General features: G+C 46.9%; 2 protein-coding genes across 6 annotated transcripts in view; both read right to left on the reverse strand.

Moving 5' to 3' along the window:
- Nucleotides 1-201: 201 nt before the first annotated feature.
- LHX9 (LIM homeobox 9) lies at nt 202-21912 on the reverse strand. 4 transcript variants are annotated; one of them, XM_045456659.1, is made up of 8 exons: nt 21837-21912; nt 20962-21071; nt 20646-20711; nt 15129-15247; nt 12968-13170; nt 11440-11795; nt 5202-5404; nt 1360-3885 (listed from the first exon to the last, which is right to left on the reverse strand). In XM_045456659.1, exons 3-8 carry the CDS (start codon nt 20671-20673, stop codon nt 3628-3630), a joined length of 1167 nt encoding a protein of 388 aa, XP_045312615.1. In that variant the 5' UTR covers nt 20674-20711; nt 20962-21071; nt 21837-21912; the 3' UTR covers nt 1360-3627. The 4 variants fall into 4 exon arrangements, with proteins under 4 accessions (XP_045312617.1, XP_045312615.1, XP_045312616.1 ...); XM_045456660.1 differs by lacking the exons at nt 20646-20711; nt 20962-21071; nt 21837-21912 and adding an exon at nt 15572-15859; XM_045456661.1 differs by lacking the exons at nt 1360-3885; nt 20646-20711; nt 20962-21071; nt 21837-21912 and adding an exon at nt 202-902 and having other exon boundaries at nt 15129-15858.
- Nucleotides 21913-25997: 4085 nt separating this feature from the next.
- The window catches only part of CC3H1orf53 (chromosome C3 C1orf53 homolog), a 105545-nt gene continuing 104723 nt past the window's right edge, over nt 25998-26819 (reverse strand). The window contains exon 5 of one of the 2 annotated variants that reach the window (XM_045456666.1): nt 25998-26273. In XM_045456666.1, coding sequence (XP_045312622.1) covers nt 26181-26273 — 93 coding nt within the window. In that variant the 3' untranslated portion in view covers nt 25998-26180. The remainder of the gene's footprint in view (nt 26274-26819) is intronic. The other variant, XM_045456667.1, reaches the window with a different exon arrangement.

Genomic DNA, 26819 nt, shown 5'->3' on the forward strand with positions numbered 1-26819 from the left:
AAAAAGTCATGAAAAGTTAAAAACCAAGTAAGTCATTTTATCCTAGACTACCAGAATTTAACCTCATTATATTGTTTGGATTTTTTTTTTTTTTTTTTTTTTTTTACTAAGTATAACAAGTTGGAAATGTATCGTGCTGCCTCTTAAGACAGTGTTCAAAAGTAATTTCAACAGTGTGTATTTAACATAAAGTTAACTATGTTCGCATCAAATAAAATGTTTATTAATGAAAGCTATTTATCATACAAGAAACAGCAAAGATAAGTCATCATACAGAGATGTACACTAGGAGTGACAGATGTAAAAGTGCATGCAGAGATTTCTGTTTAAAAAGGAAGTAATAAACAATAATACTAAAATTACTGGGTTTTGATTCCTATACTCTCAAGTGAGTGATAGCTTTTCTTTGAATTTACAATTGGAAAATGCCATCAACAGATAGGACTAATACACATTAGCAAGCAGGTGAAATGAATGTTTTTGGACTTTATTTTACAACTACTGTGCTTGACAAATGTGTGGGATTTTTTAGCAATAATAATTTTCTTCAAATATGGGGTGGGCATATTACTGCCAGGTTGCTCTGGTTTATACACGGCTTAACTAATTTTGTTTTAAACCACATAACTTTAAGCCTCCATTTGTGTTAGACACCATAAAGAACAGAATTTTTGTTAACATTCAGTAAATGACATTTAAGTCTCTCTCTGTCTCTCTCTCTCTCTCTTTTTTTTTTTTTTTTTTGGCTCAATAGATTTTAAAATGTATGATTATCATAACCTAATATTGTCTTTGTCTTCACTGCAGTGGATTTCCGATCAAACTTTTCCCCTTCTTTTAATACTTTAGGGAATTTTCAAACGTCGGGATGTTTGGCTGTAATGCCCCAAGATTTGTTCTCCCTGAAAAAAATCATAGTGACAATTTATTAACTACAGAGCAACTTGGCTTTTAGGGGTCTGCAATTTCTATTTTGATTTACAAATATCCATTTGTGCTCAATAGACCTAACATTAAATCTTAATCATAGTTAAGTTCCTTTTCATGCAATTACTTTGTCTGCTAATTATCTTTTTTTTTTTAATTCTAAAAATTGGGCGGAGTCAAATCGGTGGGGCATTACTTTTATTATAAGAAAATATATTAAAAGGTAATTCGAGGTTGAATTACATTGCATATGCAACGGTGTGTACATTTAAAATGAATCAGAAGTTTGGAAATCTGAAAACTATTTGTATGTTTGAATATTTAAAAATTGTTTGTATTCCCACTTTAATAGCTTTTACATATAGATATTGGAAACACACTAGTACAGTTAAACCTTAAATTGATGGGAAATAAAACTCCTTAGATTCAAAATGGTTTATTCACACAAATTTAATAGGATATATCACAATTGTTTGGTCCATAAATATTTAGGGGAAATAGTTTCTATACAATGCATTTATCAATAAACAAAGAAACATGGACAATTTTGCTAGACCACTTACTGTACTATAAACACGAAGCTCAATATATAAGATTATTGAATTTATCAACTATATTTGAAAGAGTGCACAACTGCTTTCTATGACATGTCTGTCCCCTCTAACAGGATACACCATAAAAAGAGTTTCGGAAATAAGAGGTAAAACAGTACAAAACTAGTGAGGTGTCAAAAGGGCTTAAAACAGTTAATTTAACAAACAACACATATATCCTGATTTTTCACAAACTCACTTCCAAGTTATATCATAAGGCACGTAGGAGAACTGAGTTATAATTAGTCTACTTAATAAAGTAGATCTATAGTACCATACATTGTTCTGTCAAAGAACAAAATTTATATGTATCCATATTTTACCTGTAAAAGTGTATTAATAAGATCTCAGCCTTACCAAGGTTGTTTGGTCTGGTTAGTGGTAAATGCCCAAAATGTAATAGAAATATGAAAAGTCAAGATTTAAGCTCCATATAAGATGATAACCACACTTGCTAAATATATAATGGCAATCACACCTTTCTTCTGTTACAGTGTTAACTTATCTTCCATCATCTTTTTTTTTTAAAAAATAAGCTACTTTCTGTGCTAATTTTCTAAAGACCCTGAGCAAAAGTTACAATAATGCACTTTAATGTGGGCAGTGAACTGTCAATATGTAACCACACATTTATACAGCCAGAAGGACACCTTTAAAATCTATTAAATAGCCACTTCGACCACCAAAGGAGATTTAAGGGGTCCAAAAAGTGGAGAATATGTGCAAAGTTATTCTTAACAATCCACTAAAGCAAGACATATATCTTGACTTCTTTTTTATTTTTTTTAGGAAATCCACAATCTAATTGGTATTTAACTACAACAGAAGCGTATAGATGAACATTCACCACTGCCCAGACCATTAAGATTTTAGCTTAAATTAAAAGAAAAATAATGCTACTGTAAACTAGGAAATATATTCAGATCAGCATCCACGAGGCTTCTGAGTTTATCTACTTTAAGACTAATAACTTTAAATCTGTAATGCCAGAAAAGTTTTTTTTTTTTCTGACAAATATATCAACCTATGCCAAAGTAAAATAAAGCAAAACAAACCAAAGAATTCTCATTGTCGATATTAGTCTACTAAGGTTTTCTTTTTTAACATAATTCATATAGAATGCCAGATACAATATCATGGTACAGCTGAAGCCAATTAATAGAGCTATTAATTAAATTATACTGATTTTTTTAACTTCTTAAAAAATTATATTTTGCTTATTTCCATTTTCCCTAGGAAAAAAAAATTAATTTAGAAAGAATGGTTTTAGAACTATCATTTTTAGCTTTAGGTTAAAAGTATAGAATTTCAATCTCTATATGGAATTTTCATAGATACACAGGGAGTTTAAATATTTTTCAAATGATGAAAAGCAAATAACTAACAAGTGTACCTGGGATGTACACCCCTAAAAAGAAGGAAAAGTCACATTGCTAGAACAGATTTCTCACCTAATTAATCTTTAATATTTAGAGCTGCTATAGTTAATGCTTTTTGTTTAATCACATTCCTCATTTGTAAGATGAAAGAATAATCAAAACATTTTTTCACTTTTAAAATTAAAAAAAAAACAATGTGAAGTTTTCAAAATTCCATAAGTATACATACAATCGCAAGATTTAAAAAATAACTTTAATTATCTGATTCTTTATTAACCTAATCATTTAATTGGGAATATGATTATTTGCCCATTATCATACCACTTTTTTTTTTTTCTTCGAGATTCTGGAAATAAGTAACATACAATTTTAAGAGGCACTTATTAGAATAATTCAAAAACTCTCCTTACCAACTGAAAGCTCTAATTAATTTTTTAAAAAAAATCCAAATACACATTGTAGACAAAAACAAAACAAAACAAAAAACAAAACAAAACCAAAACAACAACAACAAAAAAAAACACTTTGTAAAGGAGACAATTCTGTAAACTCATTTGCCAAGTGGCTGCAGATGCTACACACCAAGCTGTTGCTTTTATTTCCCAAATATCTTGTGGGTTAGAAAAAAAAAAAAAAAAACTCTTGTAAATAATAAAATAATAATAATTAGAATAATAATAAAAAGAAGAGGAAGAATGAAAAAACAAAAACAAAAACAAAAACCAATGTTAGAAAAGGTTCGTTAAGGTAGTTTGTGAGGGGCTTCCGGATTCGTGGCTGTCCATGTTAGAGGTCACGGATGTCACTACAGTGATAGTGGGATTGGTCAGGTCTGTTAAAGTGGTCGCTGTGCCGGGTGGAGTGAGAGCGCCGCTGTCTGCTGAGGGCGGGGCCGGAAGCGACGTGCCATCAGCTTTATCAACACCCCCATTCTCCTGCCGCAAAAGGTTCCTTCTGAATTTGGCTCGTGCGTTTTGGAACCAAACCTGCAAACCAATCCCAATTGATTTCTTTACCGATGTTTATTTTAGACTTCTTTTGTTTCTCTCTCTCTCTTTGTCTTTCCTTTTTGTTTCTTTTTTTTTTTTTCTTGCTTGCTTTCTTTTTTCTTTTTTCTTTTTCTTTTTTTGAGAGTATGTTTTCTTTTTAAATATAATTGTTTTTATTTTTCTTGGGAGAGAAGGGCTGGGGTTTGTTTTGTTTTTGTTTTTGTTGTTTTTGGTTTTTGGCTTTTTTTTTTTTTTTTTAACAGAGTATTTCAAGTAATACTATGGGTACTCCCTCTCAACTGTATATATCCCCCCAGCACTAACAAGTGCCACTTGGGACAACTGATGCTTAAGTGGAGATACCATAGACATGAAGGCACAGAGATACAAGGGGGAAACTATATCCTGGTTCCTTAAGTGTTTGTTATCTTTTGAGAATGAGGAAAGGCAGGGTCATTGAAAGTTTCACAAAGTAAGAAGGACTCCTATGAAATGAACATCACTGAAACAGATTTCAGGCTGTTCTTGAGTCTGACACGTGATAACTATTCTCCACATAGGAAAAACCCAGGGCCACAGACCCCAAGCAGCCAGAAACTGGTCAGTGGAATTTTAAATGCCTGCTCTTTGTCACTGAGAAGTAGAAGAAGACCATGGGTGACCCACCGCAACCCACTATAATTTCATGAGTTGTATACTCTTACCCTTACAAGTTTAGAAAAACAATTGGACAGCAGGTCTAACTCTCAGTATTTAGTTTTGCTCTACAGTTTGTTAAAATGGGAAAATTCTTGCTACACTTGGTTGCTGAGACACATTAACCATGGCTGTGGCTTTTCCGGAGTTGAAAAAATGAAAAAAAAAAGGGGGGGGGGTCGATCTGAATTTGGAAGGTCATGGCATGTGAGTGAGGCTGCCAAGAGTTTGCTGAAGTAAAACAGCACCAGCGGGTCCCCCTCAAGTCTGTGCACTAAGCCTAACGTGAATGGAAATCTCTAAAGCCACAACTTGTACAAATAACATCACCCACATTAGCAGAGCAGTGAGGTGAGCTGTGCTGGCTTGGGTGGCCCCATCTCTCCATCGATAGGAAGGAAGAATGTGGCTGCATTTCAGAAGATCCTGGGTCTCTCTTTGGGCACCCTCCCGGAAGCCCCTGCAAAATTTCCTCACACCCTCTGGGGAGATAACTAAGGTAAACTAATGAAAAGCAGTACAGGAAATATCTGTATTGCTCTAAACAGGGAAGAGAACTGTTTTTACTGGCAAGGGTAAGGGAGATTTATACACAGCCAATGATGGAGGTTTCTTACCTGCAAAACTCTTTTGGTGAGGCCTGTTTTCTGAGCAAGCTGCTTGAGGTCCTTGGCATCCGGGTTGTGGTTGATGGCAAAGTAGGATTTCATGGTCCGGAGCTGGTGGTGCTTGAAGGAGGTGCGCATGCGCTTGGTCTTCTGTGAGGGTGGGTAAGGCTGCTGATCCCGGTCCAAGTGGTCTGCCTCGTTCTCGTTACAACCTGTTGCGGAATCAGTGAACAAACAAACAACTGCTCAGTGGGAAGTCCCGCACTTGCTGCAAAACGGTAGCGGTAGCGGGCTGTGCGATGCTAGGATAATAAAGCAACGGTGGGAAAGGCTGTCCACCCAATTATAAGCTGTATCGAGACAAGACAGAGGTTAATTACCAAAGTCAGCCAAAGCAGCCTCTTCACGTGGCCACAACCAAAGTTTATGTAATGGAAAAATGTTAGATGAATCCTCTCTTTTGTATAATGGTTGCTGGAAAGCTCGAGAAGATGAAGAAGTCGCAAGTGTGAAAGAAACATCCCAGGAGTAAAAAGGATAGACTCTAATACGTTTATGCACAACCGCACCCTGCCCTACAGCGCACACAACAGTTTTTAGAGACTCCACACTTTGTCTGTGTTTGTGAAATGAGACATACTCGCTGAAGGCACTGCTCTTTGTCATGAGGGATATGCAAACCATTTCATCTCTCTCCAATCTGAGAGTTTCTGAGAACCCACCAACTAAGGAAGAGTCTAAGTCAGTTCCAATTTTTAGCTTGTTCTGATATTCCTCGAGTCTTCCCAATCAGGAAAAAGGTGGAAAGTAGCTGGAGAAGGGGGAGAGTTTTACAAAATTAGAATTTGTAGATTTCTTATGTAATCCTAAGAATATTATTTTTGAGTGTTTTTAGCTATAGCTGCTTAATATAGGGCAATGCCAGGAAGAAAACAGTTTTCCCTTGGAGTTATTTTAATAAATATTTCTGAAAGAGAATGAGCCCAGACTTCTCTTCACTCAGTTCATGCCTGGAGCACTCCCCACAGCTCACAGTTCAGAGACACTGCTGGTGCTTACTCCTCAGCTCAGATCTTGGCCCTTTTTGCTGTGGATGTTTGTGAGTGGGATTTGAGCTGTGCCCCTGGCTGGTCTGGCAGAAAGAGGGTGACATCTCTCTCCCTGCAGAGCTCTGCTCAGCATTGAGGGTAAAACGACCCAGACTTTGAAACCAGCCTGAGAGTCATTATCCCCAGGATGTAAAGCTGCACATTTAAAAGGTCATTTCCAATAACCTCCTGGCTCTGTGTAGGAAATATGATTACAAAATGAAAAATGTTTTGCTAAATATTTACTGATTCAACCAACTTCTCAACTTAAAGGGCATGGCAATTTTTTTTCTTTAAACCCTTACTTCAGGTATTTATACGATGTATTTTCAGATCTGATCATCCTACATTTTAGCACATTATAATAGAATATCTAAAATACTTACTGATTCAACCAACTTCTCAACTTAAAGGGCATGGCAAATTTTTTTTCTTTAAATCCTTACTTCAGGTATTTATACGATGTATTTTCAGATCTGATCATCCTACATTTTAGTACATTATAATAGAATATCTAAAATTAACCTGATCATGTTACTTGGTGGCATACTACTTTACTGAAGAAAGTAAAACATTTCTTAATATTAGCTCTTCTGCTTGGTAAAATATTTGCCTGCCATGCTCTGGTTAGAATTATGTTCTGAAACTTTCTGGCAAACCAGCATAATCAGCAGAAACAGTAGTTTGGGCCATCAACTAAGAAGTCAGGCACATCACAAAATCCATTTAACAAGAAACTTGCTCTATTGTAAGAAGACATTACATTAGGCATGAATTAATGTTTCCTTTGTTTAAATTTCCATAAGATACACAAGTAGGAGGGCACATCTGGCAAAAGAGCAGATGAGTTCATTGAGAGAAAGATTATATATTATTCACCTTTGGGTCCCCTGAGTCAACCACAGGGCCAGGACTCAAAAGCATTCCACCAAGATTTTGAATCTTTGTTCATCAATAAAATCAAGTGACTATTAATACAAAGCCAAGTCAACTCGAATGGAATCCAAGTTGGCCATATACATACAAATGTTGAACATATCCTTCTTTTAAACTGCCCAGAAAAGTAACATACCCTCAGAGATAAGAGAAAGAATATGCTACATTTTATCCTATTTTAGCCCAGTGGGGGATTTGTTGGGTTCAAATATTCTACAGAATTGCACTTTCGTATCCTCAAATGGATGAAACAGCCTCTTAAGACCTGCTATAAAACTATATTTATCTCTAGTAAACTGAGCTATATTTCACAACCAGATTATAAATGTACCCACCACAAAATGGTCAAAGAGGCACACCTGGCTTTGGGGCTTCTTCAAATAAGATTTCATTCTTACCGTACGTGAGTAACATTTAACTTTTCCTGAACAGCACATCAGATTGAATATTACACTTAGAGGACTTAACTAAGTGCTTAACTAACGCCCTTAGCCACTGCCCCAACTCAAGGTATTATTTCTTAGAGATGAATGTGATTCCTAACCTCACTATGTACTCATTAGTCTTTAAAATGAAGTTTATGAAAAATAATCATAGAACAGTTTGATTAAACTGCTTTTCTAAATATGCATTCTACATTCATTATTGCTGATTAAAAATTCAGCAGATAACGTTAATTCATTAAACACAATTATGGGACTTGTTTCCACACAGTATACGGTTCAGTGTGTAAGGATTGTTAGCTCTTTATTAAACAGATATTACTGTATGCTTTTCCTGTGACGGTGTTATCATATTACTCAACTGAAAAGAGCAATATACTTCTTCCACACGGTAACTCAGTGCATTATCCTAAATTGTTTGTGTTTAACTACAGATGCATTACATAAACTTGCAAGTGATTGTGTTTCCCCAGGGTCTACTTCAGAAGTATACTTGTTTCCCCCCACCCCCTGAATTATGAGATGGAATGACAACTCTTTTAAAACTACTTTAAATGTCCACCTATAAGTACACATCTGACACATTATAAAGTCAATGAGAAGATCTAAATATTTTCTTTTCCAGTCACTGATGAAATAATGGTCACCTGTACTAAAGCGAGTTTCTGTTCCGAAGGTATGTAACCTTCTGAGAACTAACTGATCCCTGGGAGACCACTAGGGGTCAGTGCCAGGCTAATTTCACAACTATCAGGAGCTTTAGACTCCAAGAAAACCCAAGGAAAGCAGATTTTAAAAACTGGCAAAAATTTAGTCTCGCCACTATCTCTAAGTTACCCAAATAGGAGCTGCCTATCCTATACTAAATCTTCACTTCTGGAGGGCTGCCTTTCAATCTAGGATTCCAAATAAACTCTCTATGTCTCTTTCTAAAATATCTGCCTGAGATCTGCACAGGGAGGATTAACTAAATTAGTAATATTCTCGCTAAAAGGCATTTGCCAGATGTCAAACACTAACTGATCTTTGCCACCTTTCACATCTTCTCTGGACGTCTTTGAACCATGAACATATTTAATGTATAGGATTTTTTAAATATATCAATTCATAGATTGCATTTTAGTGTCAATGCTACTCTTTCTGAAACTAGTCTACAATTAAGCAGAGATGGCAATATAAGACCCAAAGAAAGCAAAAATAATGAGTTAAAACTGTGGGTCTATCTCATTTTCTACCTTTTAACATGTTCTCAATTTGCTGAAGCTTTTCTTTTGCTAGTTTTGTAACAAACTGGCATAGATGGTTAGATGCATAACCTTTTTTTTTTTTTTTTTTTTTAAACAGTGGGATTGAGTTCTGGTCATGCATCTTTGATCCAGTTTCTCTAGATTATTTATTTATATCTAATTTTAAAGAAGTATGTACTATTCATTTGTATCTCTAGGAAAAGTCCAGAAAGGATGGGGTGGATACTAATTAAAAGATATCCAGTCTGAGGTCGTGTGATGTTCAAATTCCGGGTAGTGAGGCCTCAGCAACCGTCTCCTCCTGCAGGAGCTAAACAGCATCACCTTTCTCGAGAAACCTTGTAGCATTAATACACAAACTAAAGGCCTAAGTGGAAGGAGATTTTCATTCTTTTTTTTTTTTTTTTTTTGAAGACATAAATTTGTATTTTCTAGCTACCACTAAATTCTATTGTCCTTAAAGCTCCCAGCTCTTCCCACTAAAGAAAGATCCAAGGCGAAATCAAATTAGATTAAATAAACAAGCGGAAAAAATAGGATTGCTTCCCTGTGGCTAGAAATGTCCACCTTTTTGCACACTTTCTCGGGCGGAGGGATTCCCTCTCTCCCAAGGACTCTCCAGTTATGTGGGTCCCGGCCTCTCGGTCTCTGTCTCTGTCTAATTAGGGCATTAGGGCCTTGGTGAGTGGCTCGAGATTCCGATGTCATCTTCTATTAATAAAGAACAATTAGTGCCCTGCCTGTCCTGCTCCGGGGACCTCGCATCAAAGGAGATGAAATGAGCGCGCTGGGCAAAGTGGCCCCGAACCAAACCCCCGCGGAAGTGCAGCAGGGACGAGCGCCAGGCCGCGACCCGCAGCCGGGGGTTGGCAAAACCCGGGGCTGCGGCCGCTGCCCCGCCACAAACCGATCCTGATGGGGTCTGGAGCAAGCCGGCTGGCCTTTTCCCTTGCTCTAGCGACCCTGGCCTGAACCCCCTAGGGACAAATGTCGCTGCGCTGAGCTCCCTGGTCGCTAATCTCCCTGGGACGCCGCGCGCCGCGCTGGCCGGGTCGGGATTCCTTCTCCTCAGTTACAGCAGCCGAGAACCCCAGGAGGCAGCCCAGCAGAAGGCTGGGGGGAGCCGCCCTTCCTGAGAGGCTTCCCCAGGAAACTCTGGGCTCCGAGCAGGCCTATCAGTTCCAAATGGTTCACGCTGGCTGTGTGACCGTGGGTAAATCACTTATCCTACTGGATAACTTTGAGCCACAATGGGCCAGACACCATACCAGGCACTGGGGACTGGAAGGCAAAAACCAGCAAGATCTGTGCTCTGGCACGTCCATGCTTTGGCTGGTAACTGGGTGCTCATGGTAACAGAGTAGGGTTGCCACAATGAGGGTCCCTCGGGTCCCTTCCGGTAGAATGGACTCCCTCGCCTGAGTCTACTGTCGGCTGAGATTCCCAGCCAGGGCTGGGCTGGGCATGGGAAGCCAGTCCTTGGTTTCCCAAGCATTAGCCTGGGGGCTTTCCAGACCCCCCTTTTTTTCCCAGTGTCTGGAACTCCTAAAGAAGAGCTTCCTTCCTGCTTGGAGTTCGACGTGCTCCACAAGGTCCATCCCTATCCTCACCTGGGGGATGCAGAGCAGGGGCAAGCTACCAACCATGGGGAACGGAGGATTGAGAGATATTGATAAGTGATACATGTCTTCCCAAAGCAAGGGAGAAAGTGTGCTCTCAGCCCTGTTGCCTGCATTTCGTTTTTAATTAAGACAGAAGGCTGGTGGAGGATAAAAGGGTGGCCTGTCACACCACCGCGCTGCCTCAGTGGTCCTGACCTGGAGCGTCTTTCAGTTTTCCAGGGGCTCTGGAGGTCCTGGTGGTTTATCATACAGGGAATGAGCTGGCTGGATGACTGCCCTGACCTACACAAGGGGCAGGCCAGCTCAGCTGTGGAGGGTGATTCCTACCCCTACAGCTGCTTTTTCACCAAGACCAGGGATTTGGTTTTCGACACTCCTGCCAACTGTGTTCCTGATTAACTCTGGGCTGGTGACCACAGCCTCTGCTCCCTCTAGACAGACTGGAGTTGGGCTCTGAAGATTTTTTTTTTTTTTCAGTATATAGGAAAACCTCCTCCAGGATCTATAATTTGGCTTCCACACAGGAATTGCCCTGGGGCTGTTTTGCTCCAACTGGGAGCCAGAAACTAATGGGCTCATTAACTAATGGGCAACAAGGATTTGGCTCTGCCTGTTTGAGGGAAGTCATTGCAGCCTCATGGTTATGAATGTGTTTTTTGCCACAACCTAAATAAAGGTCTCTCTCTCTCTCTCTTCCCTCTCCCCCTCTCCCCCTCTCCTGTCTCTCCTCTGTTTCTCTCCTTCTTTCTCCTCCTTCTGAGCGAAAGGGAGGTGTGCTGAGGAAAGGGGAGTGTTAAGCAAAACCCTCTTGCCACCAGATCTCGGACGGGAAAGGAGTTCTGTGGAATCCTCCGCTGGGCAGCCAGAGGCCAGGGCGGCTGGAGGGGTGAGGGGAAAGTAGCAGGGCTCACCTGAGTTGTAATTGACGATGTCCACTCCCAGCGCTGGGCTCTTCCGCTTCCGGGGCCGCCCTTTCTGCACGGTGCCAGTGCCGTTGAAGTAAGGCAGGGCCAAGCCGCCGCTCTTGGCCGCCAGCTCGGTGTAGCTCAGCTGCGGTGTATACTCCCCTTGCAAGAGGGTCTCGAAGTGGGCGCGGCAGTACACCAGGCTGTCCTTCATGCCAAAATGGTCGCCCGTGGTCAGGGTCTTGTTGCACGTGGAGCAGGTGAAACAGCTCAGGTGGTAGACTGAGTCTCGGGCGCGCATGACCATCTCGGAGGCGGAGATGCCAAGGTGGCAGCGGGCACATCTCTGCACAGAGAACCTTCTGGAAAAATAAACCCGTCAAGTCAGGGCGCTGGTTGAGGCAAAGACGGGGCCATCTCCCACCCGTGACACCTGGGGTTTGGTCAGCGGTGGCCCAAGACGGGCACGGGTTCCGGGAGAAGAGGACACGAGTCCGTTTGCATTTGGTCATTAATTTTGTTTACTTTTTGACCTGTTCTGGTGAACCAGAACAAAAAAAAAAAAAAAAAAAAAAAACCTTACATTAAAATAAGAAGAATTGGGTAATATCCTCAGTTTCCTTTTCTGTAAAGATTAAAAGGAAAAAAACACAACAAACAAAACAAAACAAAACCAAAAACCCTCACTTAGCTAACTCGAACGCTATGGAAAGAATCTTAAATTTCAACGCCGAGGGAAAGCGTTTCATCCGTTACAAAATATCCTATGAAGGGTGGTATTATTATTATTGTTATTTATGGATGTGTGAGTGTACGTGAAAGCATTCAGACAGACGCCTCCGCAGAGGAAAGCTTATTCTTTTTTAATCACCTCTCTCCTCTGATTGAGAGCAGAGCGAGGTCACTTGCACATAACTGTTCTCTTTCCCACCCCAGAAAAATAACTGGGAAGCATCACAAAAAAACATCCCCCGAGTTTACTCTCCAGGCTGACCAGCAGGGTTCTAACTCGCCGTGAATGGAACTCAGAACTGAGTGGCTTAGGTTTGTTTCACCAACGGCGATTATTCCTTTTCAAGGTCATTTACGCGGTTTCCCGCCACCCTTGTGAAAACATAACACCCGGATACGGCCGCCTGGGCCACCAGTTCATTTCCAAGGTGCGGATCTCGCCCCGTTCGTAGTAAACGGAAAGAGAGAGAGAGAACACCCCGCTTCGGTGTTGGTCGACAGACAGGCGTGCATTCAAGATTCCGAGCTTTCCCCAGATCCCCTCTACCGAGCTGTGCAGTGTCGGGAATGGGTGCTATTCACTGGCAGCTCCAGACCTTGGGGGTTCCTCCCACCCATCCTCACTGCCCTTGGTGGGGGTGGCTCAGCTCGAACCCGTCTGCAGTGGACTTCCCTGGTCTCGGGATTGGTAAGAGTACCCCGAAGGGGCGGAAGGGGGCGAACCGAGGGGAGGCTCCCCGGCTCGGGCAGGTGGCCGCGCCAGGTGTACCAGGGCGTAAGAGATCGATAGGGGCGGGAATACCTGTAGTAATCCTCCTTGCAGTAAATGCTACCGTCCTTGGCGAAGCAGGTGAGCTCCGACTCGAGGGCCAGCTTACATTCACAGCACTTCAGGCACCTCAGGTGCCACTGTTTGTCCACAGCCAGCAGGTAGTACCTGTCCGAGATCTTGCCCCCGCAGCCGGCGCAGAGAGCGGGCTTCTCGGGGCTCAGCGGGGGCATGCCCTGCAAGGCAAGCACAACGCACCGCTGAGGAGGACGTGCGGTGGGGACGCACAGCTTCCAGACGCCTCTCCGAAGCTCAAGTCGTTTGGGGAGCACCTCCAGGGGCAGGGGCCACAGTGCAAAGGCAAACGTCGGGGAAAAGTTCCCCGCCGCGACTCACTCCATTTCTGTAGTGTCTGCCTGGACCCGGCGTGCGCATCCTCCTGGGACTATTAACCTAAAGACGCGTCGGCCACCTCGAGCCTCTTTAAAATGCTAGGACCGCACTGAGCAGAGGTTGGGCGGGTGCTCCCCAATTCGCATGTACAAGCTAAAAATTGTGGCTTTCAACGCACACAAAACTAAACAACGGAAATTTTTACTGGGGAGTGGAGAGGGGATTTGGACGAACACAGACTTTTTTAAGACATTGTATTTCTCTAAATTCCTATGGGCAGAGTTAAGTTAAAAGGAAGGAAGCGATTATTATACCCGTGCTCACAATTTGGTCGACATTGTTTTGATCTGGATATATTTGGCTGTTCTCTGTTTTTCAGGGATATCGGTCCCCTCCCCAGTAAGGGTATAAAGTGCCTGTTCCCAGGAAGAGTCTATTGTCTGGTCCCCTCTGCACAGTCCCTCTTTCCCTGGCATTAACATACCCAGGAGATCTGTGTCCTGAAAATCTCTTTAGTGGCCAGGTTAAGCTTCCCGCCGGCTGACCCACCGACACGACCGAGGATGAGGAAACCTCACCTTGACCAGCCCAGCCCCGCCACGCAATTAGAGTTTGGGTTGCTGCTTTTTGTTTTTAGACAAGATAGTCACAGCAAGGAAAAAGAAAAAAGAAGGAGGTAACCGCTGGACATCTCCCTCAAGACTAGCAGGAATGGGTTGGACTTCCCCACAAAACTTTGGCGGGCCTGGAAAAGTAAAGTCCCGTCCTTTACTCAGACCAGCCCCCACCTCCTCCCCGGTACAGAATTCATGTTGCAAATGTGGAAACACCCACGAGCTCGGCTACTTGGTGGAACCCAAAACACCACTGACGCGCTCGGGGCAGAGTACCGGCTTAGTTTGCGCTACAATCCCCGGTGTGTTGCCAAAGGATGTGCACAGCTCTGTTTGGCTGAAATCATTTCCGGAGACTTCTGCAGTTTTCCCCTCCCGGCTCGTAAGTGGGAAAGGGAAGCACATAGACTATTAATTGGTTTTCTTTATTAATCGGACATGACTTTCATTAATATGAATAGCGGTAACAGTGGTCGTTGATTACACCGCTCAAGGGCTCCGAAGCTCTCGCGCTGGGGCTAGGTGCCCGGCTCCTCCGGATTTTTATTAGGTTTCCCCCTGCACGTTCCACCCGCCCGGCCCGGAAGTTGAACGCCGTCCTGCTTCGCTAGAGGGGCCGAGCCGGGCTGCCCGAGACCCCGAAAATCGCCGGCTTAGGCAGTGCGGAGCTCCGAGCGTCCCGAGAACTGAAGGTGGCCCAGTTGAGTCCGAGTCCTCTCCAAAGGTCCGGTCACCACACCCAGAGACTAGAGCCACCTGGGCTCCTGCTTGGCCCGGACGCCCCGGCTGCGCGCGCCGTCCGCGCGTTGCCCGCGCCCAGCTCGCCCTCCCGGCCGCCACCCTCGCCGGGGAGGCGCCCGCAGTCTGGGGGGAGCGGAGACCAGAGGTTGGGGGCTGCAGAAGAGGACATCCCCATCCTCTCACTCCCGGCCCTCCCTGCTCTGCCGCGAACAGCTGCGGCAGAGAGTTGCGAGCTCACGGTCTCGGTCGCGGAGACATTTCAAGCCAGAAAGGCGGCCGTTTCTTAGCCCGGCAGGCAGTGGGCGCGGAGAAAACCCACCCGACAGCCGGGAACGGACGTTCCCTGGGACCCTCCATCCTCAACTCGGCCGGCCAGCGATGGAGACCCGGCTTCGCCGAGCGCGCAGGGGCGCCTGCCTCCCGCCGCCGAGGGGGCCCTTCCTTACCGCGTCGCGGCCGTTGAGCTGAGCGCCTTTGGCCAGGCGGGCCTCGGTCTTAGATCTGCGCTCCATCTCCTCCATGATACCTTGGATGTGGCCTCCGGAGATCCCGTGGAAGAGCATGGCTGGGGGACGGAAAGGACACGAGTTGTCTTCTGCTCGGCACCCCACTATTTCCATATACACACGCCCGCGGCTCTCAGCTCATCCGAGTGAAGAAGCAGAAGGGACCGCAGAGAGCTGCGTGTTGGAGGAGCGCAGAGGCGCTCCGGGACAGAGGGCAAGAGGGAGAGAGGGAAGAAGAAAGAGGCAGACGGAGTGGAAATTGGTCTGCTCGGAAAAGAAAAAAAGAAGGGGGGGGGGGAACCCCAGCGTCTCCCTGAAGGAGATGTGCAGAAAACAAACAAACAGGGGCGGAGGGGAAAGGAGACGAAGAAGGCGAATCTTACTGCTCTGAGAGATCGAATTACTAATGGGAAACAACACTGCAGCGGGGGGAGGAAAACAAAATCTGGCGAAGAAAGAAAATAGTTTCGAACACAAAGAAAGAAAAAGAAGTGCTATTTTCAGCGGTCCCTGGCTGCTTGCAAGTTCCCAGTGCCTGTAGGTTGGGTTGGGGACTGCTCCTGCCGTAGCTGTGTCCAATTTGTTAAGAGACTAAAGCCAGCCCATTTTTGATAATTTAGTAGGAGGAGTTCTCTCCCTGGAGCTGCCACGGATTTTTATTCAGACAACAAAGACCTGTCACACTCCTCTCAACCCCCTGGTGATGGGCAAGCAGGGACAAACATTACAAAGGGGAGGGGGCTGGAGGGGGGGGAGTAGGAGGGGGCATTTACTTCCCCCCCAACACACACACACACACACACACACACACACACACACACACAAGCACACACACACATCCTTCCAAGAGTTCCCAGTAATCATGTTTTAAAGGGGAAAAGGAGCCCATATTGCCCCCCCCCCCTTGTGCAGGAGGCAGAAAGCCCATCTATTTGGTCCAAGTTCAAGATCAGACCCCAGCTCAAGGCACACAGAATGTCAGCTCCAAACTTTGGGTTTCCTCTTTGTGGACTTTTACGGTCCCTAGCTTGCAGGGGCTCCCAAATAAGTAAATGTTAAACAGAGATTCCTCTCTTCCCATCTTCTTCAACTCACTTTTTAAAAACAGGTCTCCTCACCTCTCCTAGAGGCCCTCCACCCTACCAGAGCCTGGAGCACCACCCCCCCCCCAAAGTGAAAAACAGGCTAGGAGAACCTAAGATTCTGGCTATTGGTGGCCAAAAAGCTTTTCTTTGAAAAATGAATGTAGAGAAAGAGGCATGGACTTGTAGTGGGGAGTACTCAACTGAACCATGACGTGGGGTGAGGTGTTCTCTTACCCAATTCAGGTTTGCAGGTAATCTGCTGGGGATCCCAGGGTCCCCCTTGAAACCTGTCGATGCGGGCAGCAAGAGGAGGACCCTGAAGGACTAGGTGCCTGCCCTGTTGCGTGCTGTTCCCACTGCCCTTGTCGAATGGGGACTTGTAAAACTGGATGTGCCGCAATTTTAGGAGGATGTGAAAGGGGCTCCTCGCGGTGGAGGAGGGGAAGGTGAGAGCTGACAAGCAGAATGGCAGACCTGCGCCTCACAAGAGGCGGGATTGTTCTGTCTCCCTCTGTTCCCGTTAGCGGTGGCCCCTCCTTGGCCCTATTAAAAAGTGTCCACAATACTCCGATATTGTCGATTCATGCAAGCCACCAGAAGCCCCCTAGGGGCCCGAAGCGCACAGCAGCGGCAGGAATCAGCCCAGCTTTAAGCAGGGAAAGTAGGAAGCTGGGGCTGCTCTCTGCTTCTTTCCTCCCTAGTGCCTGCCTGTTTCCCACCACCCCCATCGGCTTTCCCAGGAATGGCTCACGTCCCGACACATCCTGGATACCTCAGAGGGGTATGCTGGTGGCAGACTTGCTTCCCTCTAGGGAAACTGACTTGGAACAGCGGCCCAATTTGGAAAGATGAAGGGAGACAGGGAGGGAGAGAAAGAGGAGGGAAAGATGAAAGAAAGAAAGAAAGAAAGAAAGAAAGAAAGAAAGAAAGAAAGAAAGAAAAGGAAGGAAGGAAGGAAGGAAGGAAGGAAGGAAGGAAGGAAGGAAGAAAGAAAAGAAAAGAAAAGAAAAGAAAAGAAAAGAAAAGAAAAGAAAAGAAAAGAAAAGAAAAGAAAAGAAAAGAAAAGAAAGAGAAAGGGATGGGAAGAAATGAGAGAGAATGAAAATGAGAGGGAGAGGAAGGAAGGAAGGAAAGAAGGAAGGAAGGAAGGAAAAAAAGGCAGGCAGGCAGACAAGAATGGAGGGAGGAAGGGAGCTACTCTCTGCAGCAGTCTGACTTCCTGTCCCAAAGCTTCCCCTTCTGAAGCTGCTGGAGTCACCTCTTCCATGAAACCCAAGACTCCACTGCTTCCCCTTGCTCTTTTCTCAGGGTCAAAAATAATGTTATTTGCAGACTGGACGCTGTTACAGTCCTCCGGGTGCCAGAATACAGCTCATAAAACACAATTTCACACAAAAATGAAGCCAATCAAGTGAACTAAGCTGGAGACCTCCTCCCCCCCTACTTTGGCAGCCCTACTGGACAGCAGGGCTGCTATTTACTGTAAGTAATGTAATTAGCCCCTTTGGATGGAAATCAATGAGCTTTTCAAACCCACGTGCACAAATGAAGGGCCCCAAGGAGGGGCTGGGACCAGCAACCCTTTCAGAGACAGCAGGTCCTCTCACAAAGGGGCAGATTGCCTTCCCACAAGTCAACAGCTAAATGGACTCAGACCCCAAGGAGGAGGAGGAGAAGAAGAAAGAGGAGGGGTTTCTGAGAAGAAAGTCGGTTAGTTAACCCAAGGAAGCTCCAAGGAAAAAGTAAATTTGGGACCTCAATCCAGGGACTGACTTTGTCTAGTTTCTGGACTAAACTGCCGCTCTCACCATCACCCCCATCACCGCTCGCCCCCATCACCACCTACAAAATGGGGGTGTTTGGAATTTGGCTTGGCTGTTATTGGATTTTGGTCCGGGTCAGCAAAAACAAAGAACCCAAGAATACCACCCTATTCTTGCAAGAGATGAAACTTTAGAGACTCTATGAAGGGAAAGTTTAACAAACAACTGCAAGAAAAAGCCAGAGTTCGGTGAAGTCTCCAAGGAAGCCAATCACAGAAATGATGTAAACCATCCACACATCCACCCATCCATCCACCCATCCATTCATTCTTCTTTTCCACAAGTATTTGTTAATCATCTATCAGGTACTGGCAGGGCAGACCCCCTTCTACAATAGTCTTTGGGGCTGGATCCCAGCTATGCCTGCTTTTTCTTATAAACTCAGGTTATAAGTTCCTACACCCGGTGGGAGTTGCTACTTCCCATATAGAAGCCAACTGCCAGGAGTCTTCCTTCGCAGCCAATGTAGGAAGTTTTTAGAAAGCTAGGGGTGGGGCAGGGGGTGCTGCTGGAGTTTGGGAGGTCCTTTTTAATCCTGCAGAAATTACTCCCCATCCACCCAGCTCTGCCTCCTCTCACATTTCCTTGAAGAAGCCCATGGGGGGGGGGGTGGGGAATGCTCCAAGAACTGGGTGTATCCTTTTTGTCTTGGAGCTCTTGAAAGATACCTAAGAGGGCCCCCCTTACTACCCCTTATTCACAAAAGACAGCAAGCACTTTAAGGAGAGCATCTTTGTAGCTCAGACTTCTTTCACCTATGGTGAGGAGGGACTGGAGCCAGTCGTCCCTCAGAATAGCCCGAGAGTGCTCTCTAAAAGTCGGAGTGTTCCCTGGTTCATTTCCTGGGGCTCCGCCTGTCTAAATGGGACAGGTGCAGTGGGCTCCCCCCACCTGGGGCCCATAATAGGATGTCAACTCTCCTCTCTGAACTCAAAGCTGTATTTGGAGCAGTGGGGCAGAACCCTGGCCAGGTGCAGCCCTCCTCACAATTGGGCACACGCAGTTCACTCTTTTCAGTGCTCCAGGATCCATCCATCTGGCTACTGTTGCAGCTTTCAGAAGAGCGGGCGGTTGGTCTCTAGCAGGGCAGAAGAGTAGGGACGAAGGGTTCAGGGTCCTGGAATCTCCATAAAAGGGGCAACTTTGTCCCAGACACCTGCCCAGAAAAACTCCTCAGAGAGCAAGAGACAGGAAATAAAGGAAATGCATTGCTCTGCCCTGGGAGCAACCAGAGAGGGAAAACCCCAGCAGACCCATCTCTTGATAAGATAGGCAACTCAAGTTCTCTTTATATCTGAACCTTGGAGGCCAAGATCCTGTGCCCTGGGTTTGCCCTTAAAAAGGCAGAGGTCACCTTTCCTCCTGACCCAGTTGAACTGTTTGAGGAGCCCCCTTGGTCTGAAAGGTGCAGCTCGGGAAGCAGTGTCTGGCTTTTGGCACTGTTGAGAACGTCCCAGGGCCCGGGGAAATCAACATCGTCTGGGGTTAGGCACCGCTCACTCAGTGCTGTCACCCTGGCTGCGCTGGGCGGACGGTCAGCGGATGTTCCCGAGCCACCGGGTCTTTTCTAGTCGGTGCGCATAGGGAATCTCTACGTTCAAACAGGTCCAGACGGGCGCTGCAGCACGGGAGCATCTCTGACTCAGTCCTGCTAGGAGGGCCTCCCTCCAGACAGATGGGAGTGGGCTGAGCGGAGCTGGGCCGGGGGGAGTCCTCCTGCGCCGAGGGGAGACCCAGGGCCGCGCCCCAGCTACGCGCCGTTAGAGCCCCACAGCCCTGCCCCTCTGCGCTCTCTGAACCACGCACCTTGTCGGCACCCTCAAAGCCACCTGCCCATCGTTCGCTCAGTTCAAATCTCCTTCCTCCGTGGCCCCTGGCTTCTTTTCCGGGGGGGGGGGGGTGGACGGATGCCACGTCCGAAATCTGAAGCCCTTTTACCTGACATTTGCCGCGCCGCTGGCCCTCAGCCGCCCGAGGAATAAAGGGAGATGTCCCGCACCACGGCCTCTGAGGTCGCGCGCCGGAACTGGTGCGCGGGTTTGCATTGAACAAAAAATGTCCGGGAAGCCAGTTTCCAGTTAAGCTTTACACAGGTGAGCAGCGGTGTCAGCCCTGCCCCCCCCCCCCATCCCTTCCGGTGGGGAAACGCCCCCAGCAGCATCGGGGAGGGTCGAGAGCGCATCCCTCTCGCCGCCACGGATAACTCGGGGCTCAGCACCACCGTGACCTCCACGTCCCCCTCTCCATCCTCAAAAAAGTCAAAGACATTCGAAAAAAAAAAAAAAGGCAAAAGGAGGGAAACGCAGCTTTCAGGAATCTTGGCAGGAGACTGAACGAGACTACATTTTAGAGCCTTCTAAACGTGGTTTAATTTCTAACACACACACACACACACACACACACACACACACACACACACACCTCTTTCTTCCACCCAGTGAAGGCGCTCACACGCGTGTGCGCGCACACAACACACACACTCACCGATGTGCACAGCAGCCCAAGAGAAAGGGCAGAGGACACGAGAAGGAAACTGGTGTGTAACTCACCTGCCTCTAGAGTGGTGCCGTTCAGCATTCTTAGAGCCAAAGGAGTTGATCACGCTGTAATGGTGGCTGCATTGGCAGAGAAAAGCCGCGCGTCAGCCGGGCGGTGCGGCCCGGGGCCCCGGGCGCAGTCTACCACCCCGCTGGGATGGTGCGTGGGAACCGCTCCTCCCGCCGCGACCTCGGGCGTCGGGCAGCTACGAGTGAAGCCCGGCCTGCCTCCGCTAGTGCTCGGGACGCTCCTGGGGCGCCCGGCCGTCCGGGCGCACACCCAGGCCGGAGAACTGCTCCTAGGAGACAACCCCCGTGGGGATCTTACCTTGAGGTCCAGACGTTTCCCCCCAAGAACCTGATCCTCGGCGAGGGAGGGCGGGAGGCTGCGGCCAGAGGTGCGGGCTGGTCCCCAGGTCTTGGCAGAGGGTTCCTCTGCTAATCCAAATAAATAACCCGTTGGGTGGAAATCAAGCTCGCTCGCGCTCTCTGTCTGTCTGTCTCTCTCGGAATTGACCCGAATCCCTCACCTCTGACCCGCAGCTCCTTCCACCTGTCTTTTATTTTCAGTTTATGCTTCCAAATCGGGAGGAGGAGGAAGGGGTGGGCAGAGGGCAAAGACGCGGGCTGGTGCGCTGAGACGCGCTCTGAGGCTGCGTTCAGCCCTTCCAGCCTCTCAATAATCAGGGGAGGTGTTAATGGAGGACTCGGCTGTAACTGAACCTCATAAAGCCCAGAGCATCTTGAGGCTTGGGCGCAGCGGGGGTGCTGGGGTCCCGCGGCGCGCCCTGGGCTCCCGGCCCCCCAGCAGGCCTTTGCCTTCCTGGAGCTCGTACCTAAAAGATGCTGCCGCCAGCTGGTGCCTGCATAGACCGTGAATGGGCGGTAGCTCCTGCGGGAAGCCGGGCTAAGCCATTGATTGCTCCCCCGCCGCATCCCCGCCTTCCCCTCCCGGTCCTTCTTCACTCTGGGCGCTCCCGGGCTGGGCGCCGGGGACCCAGCACTTTGAGGTGCACTCGGCGCACTACAGCGGCATTCCCAGTCGGGTCAGCGCGGGGGCTGGAGGTGTCTCTCCCACCGGCCCCGGCTAGGAGGTGCTGATGGCGATTAACCGGGAGAAAACCGACTCAAACCTTGGGGGATGAGCATTCTCGGGGTCACAGACAGACTCCCAGACCCGGGACGGGGCGGGGGCCAGGTTACCTGGTGTCAGGTTCCCGAGGGGGCTGCGTCGCCCCAGCGGCCCCGGGCGCAGTCGGGCCTCGGGGAAGCAGAGCGAGAACCGGGAAGCCGGGCCTCTGGCCAATTATTTACTCACTCCCCCACCCAGTGCGCTCCTCGCAATCGGCGACGGGGGGGGGGGGGGGGAGGAGCGGGGGGCTGCTGGGAGGCTCCTGCGCGAGTGCGGGAAGGGCGTGCGAGCAGCGAGATTGGCGGCTCGGGGCTGCGGGGTCCGGGTGCCCGAGCGGCCCTCCCTCCCGCCCCTCCCCGCGGTGCCACCCGCGCGGCTCCTGCGCGGTGCGTGGGCTGAGGGCGCCGAGGGCCGGGGCGCCTGCGCTCGCATCAGCCGCCTGAGAAACTAGTGTGGGACTGGGGCGCCTGAGGCTGTGCGGGGTGGGAGGGGGGACCACCTCTTCACCAGACCCGCAAGCTCCGCCACACGGCTTAGGGGTGGTAAGGGATCCAGCCGGAGGCACGAATCCAAGCCCGCTGGCTTTCCCTTTCCGTCCCAAATCCCGGAATGTGGCGCAGAGCACCCAGGACAGAGACCCTGGTTCCACTCGAACACTTGGCTTCGGGGGCCAGTCCCACCGGCGACTAGTTCCACTACTTTACCTTTAAGTTCCCCTCGCCCGCGACGGTTCCCTTCCCATCTTGGTCCCCTTGGCTCTCTCTCTCTCTCTCCTCCAGACCCCCACCCCCACCCCCCGCCTTATTTCGGTCCGTTTTCGCAGCCTGGGAGGAGACGAGCCTCTCAAGTTTAGCTTCTATGCTCCCGGCGAGGCCAGCGAATGGACGGATGGTTGGCGATACCGACCAGAAACGCTCAGGTGCTTTCATTCATTCCTGTTCAAAGCAGAGGATTTTTATCCTCTTTGGGGTCACGAACCGTTTTAGATATTTGGGGGGGGGGAGCATTCACTCTACACACACACACACACACACACACACACACACACACACACACCACTAGGTGCGCGCTCACTGAAGCGCACACCGGAGCTCACGCTTTGGTACAAATTTTGAGTGGGAAGATGTGGGTCGCCATGAATCTCCCAATCCCTCGAGAGCCCATGTTTCCCAGGTTTACACTGTTTTACACCTTTAGTCTCAAAAAAGGGGGGTCGTGTGTCTGGAGATTTTGAGTCATGAACCCAATCTTGAAACCGTTTGTAGGGAGGAGGGTCAGTTCAGCGCTGGGGTGCCCACACACAGCAGGGCCCCCGGGGTCCGGGTAGGCTGGGCGTCCAGGAACGACTTAACCCCTAAGTAAAGACAGCTGAGGGCTCCTCTCCAACCTTTTCTCAGAAACCAAGTTCTCCACAGAGGTGTGCAAGAGGGTGTTGACAATCCCCTCCCCACTACACGCACGCGCACACACACTTAAACAGCTCACTTTTTTTTTTTTTTTTTTTTTGAGGGCAGAGGAGAGTTTTGGCACCCGGAAGTACCTTTTAATTGTTGCAGGGTAGTGAAAAATAGCACCGACTTTTAAATCTTCCCCCGCGAGCAGACGTCCAGAAACTCAAGCTTTTGGTGGAAGACACAGAGGATGAAATGGCAGGTGTTGGTATGGAGTGGAGAGGGAGGTTCCTTCTGGGCTGGCCACAGATTGTGAGGTCTCTAAGTGCTCAGAGGAAGGCAGCACACTAAATGCCATTCGCCTGGTAGTGAGCCGGCTTCCCTAGCTTTGTCTGGAGATTAATTTAAACCCGGCTGCTTTCTGGCAGTGGAAAAGCGCATGCAGGAACAGACTTTGCAAATGCCGTGGATAAAGGGCATTTCGGTGGAACAAAGATCGGCCCAGGGCCCAGCAGCATCTATCTCCCCTTCTGGTGGACCCTTCTTTTCCAAACACACCAGGTGTGGGAACCCCAAGTTTCATTTGAAAAAAAAGGGGGGCATTCTCTTCCTTGCCCTGCAAAATCAAACGGGCTAGCCAGACTTCTGAAGAGAGCGAAGTATGCATTGCAATTCACCTGCAGTGAAAACTACCAGGACAGGGCCTTAGAGAAAGGAGGTCCCCCTGCTTCAGGGAATTTATGCCTATCCTCCACCAAGGTAAACCCCACAAGAAGATTCCCCAGTTCACCGGGTTCCAGTGGGTCTTTCTATGTTGGAAACAATCTAGAAATTAATTCCCCTTGACTTATGGTGACTTATGATAGAAGTCTCCAGAAACCATGAAAGTGGAGCAGTGCCAGGGTTGACTTAAACTGGGAAGTTTCTATTTCTCGGCATCCACATGTGTTTGTATACACACACCCAATAAGAAACCTGAATTTTTACTTTACAATGTGTGAATACAATATAGCTTGGAGCTCTTGCAGTGAGGCCCATTTATGTGGCCATATTGTGTTTAATGTGGGAGCAGCGCCCGCCGCCACCCCTGACGTGTGGTTCACAAGCATCTCCTCAGAACCACAGCGGAGAACTCCAGACCTTGGCTACCCGGCCCCAGATGCTGGAGAGAGTAAGAGCGCCCTCCATCCCCCAACGGCTACTCCTTCCTGGTTGCCCACAAGCTTGAAGTTCTGCCAGGAAGAGTCCTACATGACAATCATCCCTGAGGGACATCGGAGTCCTTTTTCTTGGGCCAGTTTCCTACGGTAGGAAGAACACGCGGAGGAGGAAAGAGCTTCCTCTAGGAAGGAGACATCCCATAAGTTATTTCCGTCTGTCAAGGGGCTTTCTCAAAACACTGCCTTACGCGGTGCTTTTCAAAATGAACTTCCTTTCCTCTTTCTCTTGTTTCTTCAGAAAGATGACCTTTTCAGGCTCCATTTCTTTCTCTTCTCCCTCTGGGGACTGCTGAAGAAAGCACCATCCAGCTCCCACCCAGAAGGTGGACTTGGTAATCTTCAAATCTAGTGGAAAACATTGAGCTATCCTGTTGCTTCTTGACCTGAGAATAGAAAGGAAATTGGCTCCCAGGAGTCCATAAACCTGTCCGGAAAGCCTGACTGCCTCCACAATCGTAATGCTTACCTCCTTCTCCTATTCCCCTCCTCAAAATGATTTCTAGAGAGGACAACACCAGGCCACAGAGACTGACTTTTTACATCCCAAGGGGCTACCAACACCTCACAAGGCCCACGGGCAGGGTTACTTAGGGCACCACAGTGGGGGCAATAGCAAAACTGGGGCATTAAAATGCCAACGTTTTGGGAAAACAGCTTAATATGTGACGTAAAAATAACAGCATAAATCACAGTCAAGGGGGGAAACCAGAACTTTACTCGGCTTCCTTTTCACTTATTTTACAGTTTGGAATGTCTTTTACTTTGACTCGAAGATGTGAGAAGGCACCAGAATCTCTTGGTTGCTCCAGATCTCTAAAACTCGTATTCAGGCCATAGGCAGAGCCTAAGAAAGACCCCTGAGATGCCCGAGAGCCTTTTGGATTCTGTTGGGAGAAGAGGCTGAGGGCCAGCTCTGGGCAGAACCAGTCTTCCAATGCACAGCAGCCTCATTTTACTGAACAGCTTCCACTGGCAAGGAAAAGACTTTCTGGGACCATTGTCCTCAGAGGGAAGCAGGGAAAAGAGTGTAAAAACAATAGTTCCTGCAAGCTCCTAACCCAGGTTGGGTCCTGATACCCCAAGCTGTCACTGCAGTGAATGGAAAGGGCATAAAGCTAATACAATGTCCTAAGACAGATTTGCCTGGGAAGTGCCATGAGACATGGAGGAGGGAACTGTGGGGGGAGAGAAGAAAGAATGGTCTAATCAGAGGCATCTTAAGCAGCCCTGACCCTCAAGTCAGAATGATTTAGAGTTTTTATTGAGAGAACAGATGGAAGATGAGAGCATTTCCTGATGCAGAATGGCACTTCTTGGGCACTCATATGCTGCACAATATAGCATTATATCAATCTTCTTATAGCTCGAGATATAAATAAAATGAAGACGGTATTCAAACCCTTCTATTTGCCAGCAACCTCCCTTGGGTTGCTAACACTGAGGAGAAAACAGTAGGAGAACGGAGGCTATAAGAAAAATCGAGAGCTACTAAGGTGACCCGATTGCTACTATTTATTTAATGGAACAGTCATTATTTTCTTTCTTCAACATATGTGTCTGATAATGAAGCAAAAAGAAAGGAAAATAACTATCAATGTGCCACTTCAGAAACACACAAACATTTGCTAGCTTTTTCATTTTATTGATGTTCTTTTAATATATGTATTTATGATTAAACTAGTGCTCAAAGACTAACAGCACAGATAGCAATTCCGGATTAGAGTTGGTTTTTTTTCTTTCTTCTTCTTCTTTTTTTTTTCTAAATACAGGCTCAATAAGATGGAGAACAGAGAAGAAACTGTTGTCAAACATAAAAATATGAATTGAATTTCTTCCTTTTCGATGGATCCTTAACATTGACTTGACCATACGGACACTGCAGAAGAAATAAAACAAACTATTATTGAATTATTTAACAAGCTTCTTGAAAAAGTGTAACACTTCACATAGTGAAAAAAAGAGGCTGCTAATAATGTTATATAGATCATTTGATCTATTGGGTCCTGCCGACTAAAAGGAGAATAATGGCAACCTCTGGCAAATGGTCCTAATTAGGGTCCAAGAATCACTTCCTAAAGGCATCCTTCCAACTTTAAGAATTTTACTGTCAAAAACTCACTCTTAGAAAATTCTCAGGTCCTCAATTTATGCAAGGCTCTTATGCATTTGATTAGAAACAGCTAATGGCACAGGTAGAAACACACATAAATGGGAAGGCTTAATTTTTCATTACTGGCTATAGTTAATACATGCATTTAATGTTTATCCCTTCATTGTAAAGTTGGTCAGTTAAAGGAAATAATACCTCCTTACCCCAAAACATACAGTCAAAATGGTCTGTAAATAGAGGTTGTTACCTGTTTATAATCTTAATGCTATAACAATTTACCTTACTAATGTGCTTTTTAAAATTTTTTAAAAATATTTCTTTGAAAGAGAGAGA

The sequence above is a fragment of the Leopardus geoffroyi genome, chromosome C3, assembly GCF_018350155.1.
Source record: "Leopardus geoffroyi isolate Oge1 chromosome C3, O.geoffroyi_Oge1_pat1.0, whole genome shotgun sequence".
In the NCBI taxonomy this organism is placed as follows: Eukaryota; Metazoa; Chordata; class Mammalia; order Carnivora; family Felidae; genus Leopardus; species Leopardus geoffroyi.

Bases quoted from the DNA above. Each gene is read 5' to 3' on its own strand.
- LHX9 (XM_045456658.1), bottom strand. From the start codon at position 15,302: ATGGAAATAGTGGGGTGCCGAGCAGAAGACAACTCGTGTCCTTTCCGT. The intron at 11,796-12,967 runs GTATTCCCGCCC...TTATTTTTCCAG, and splicing joins TGCAAGGAGGATTACTACAG to AAGGTTCTCTGTGCAGAGAT. The intron at 5,405-11,439 runs GTGAGCCCTGCT...ATTCCGCAACAG, and splicing joins CATCGTCAATTACAACTCAG to GTTGTAACGAGAACGAGGCA.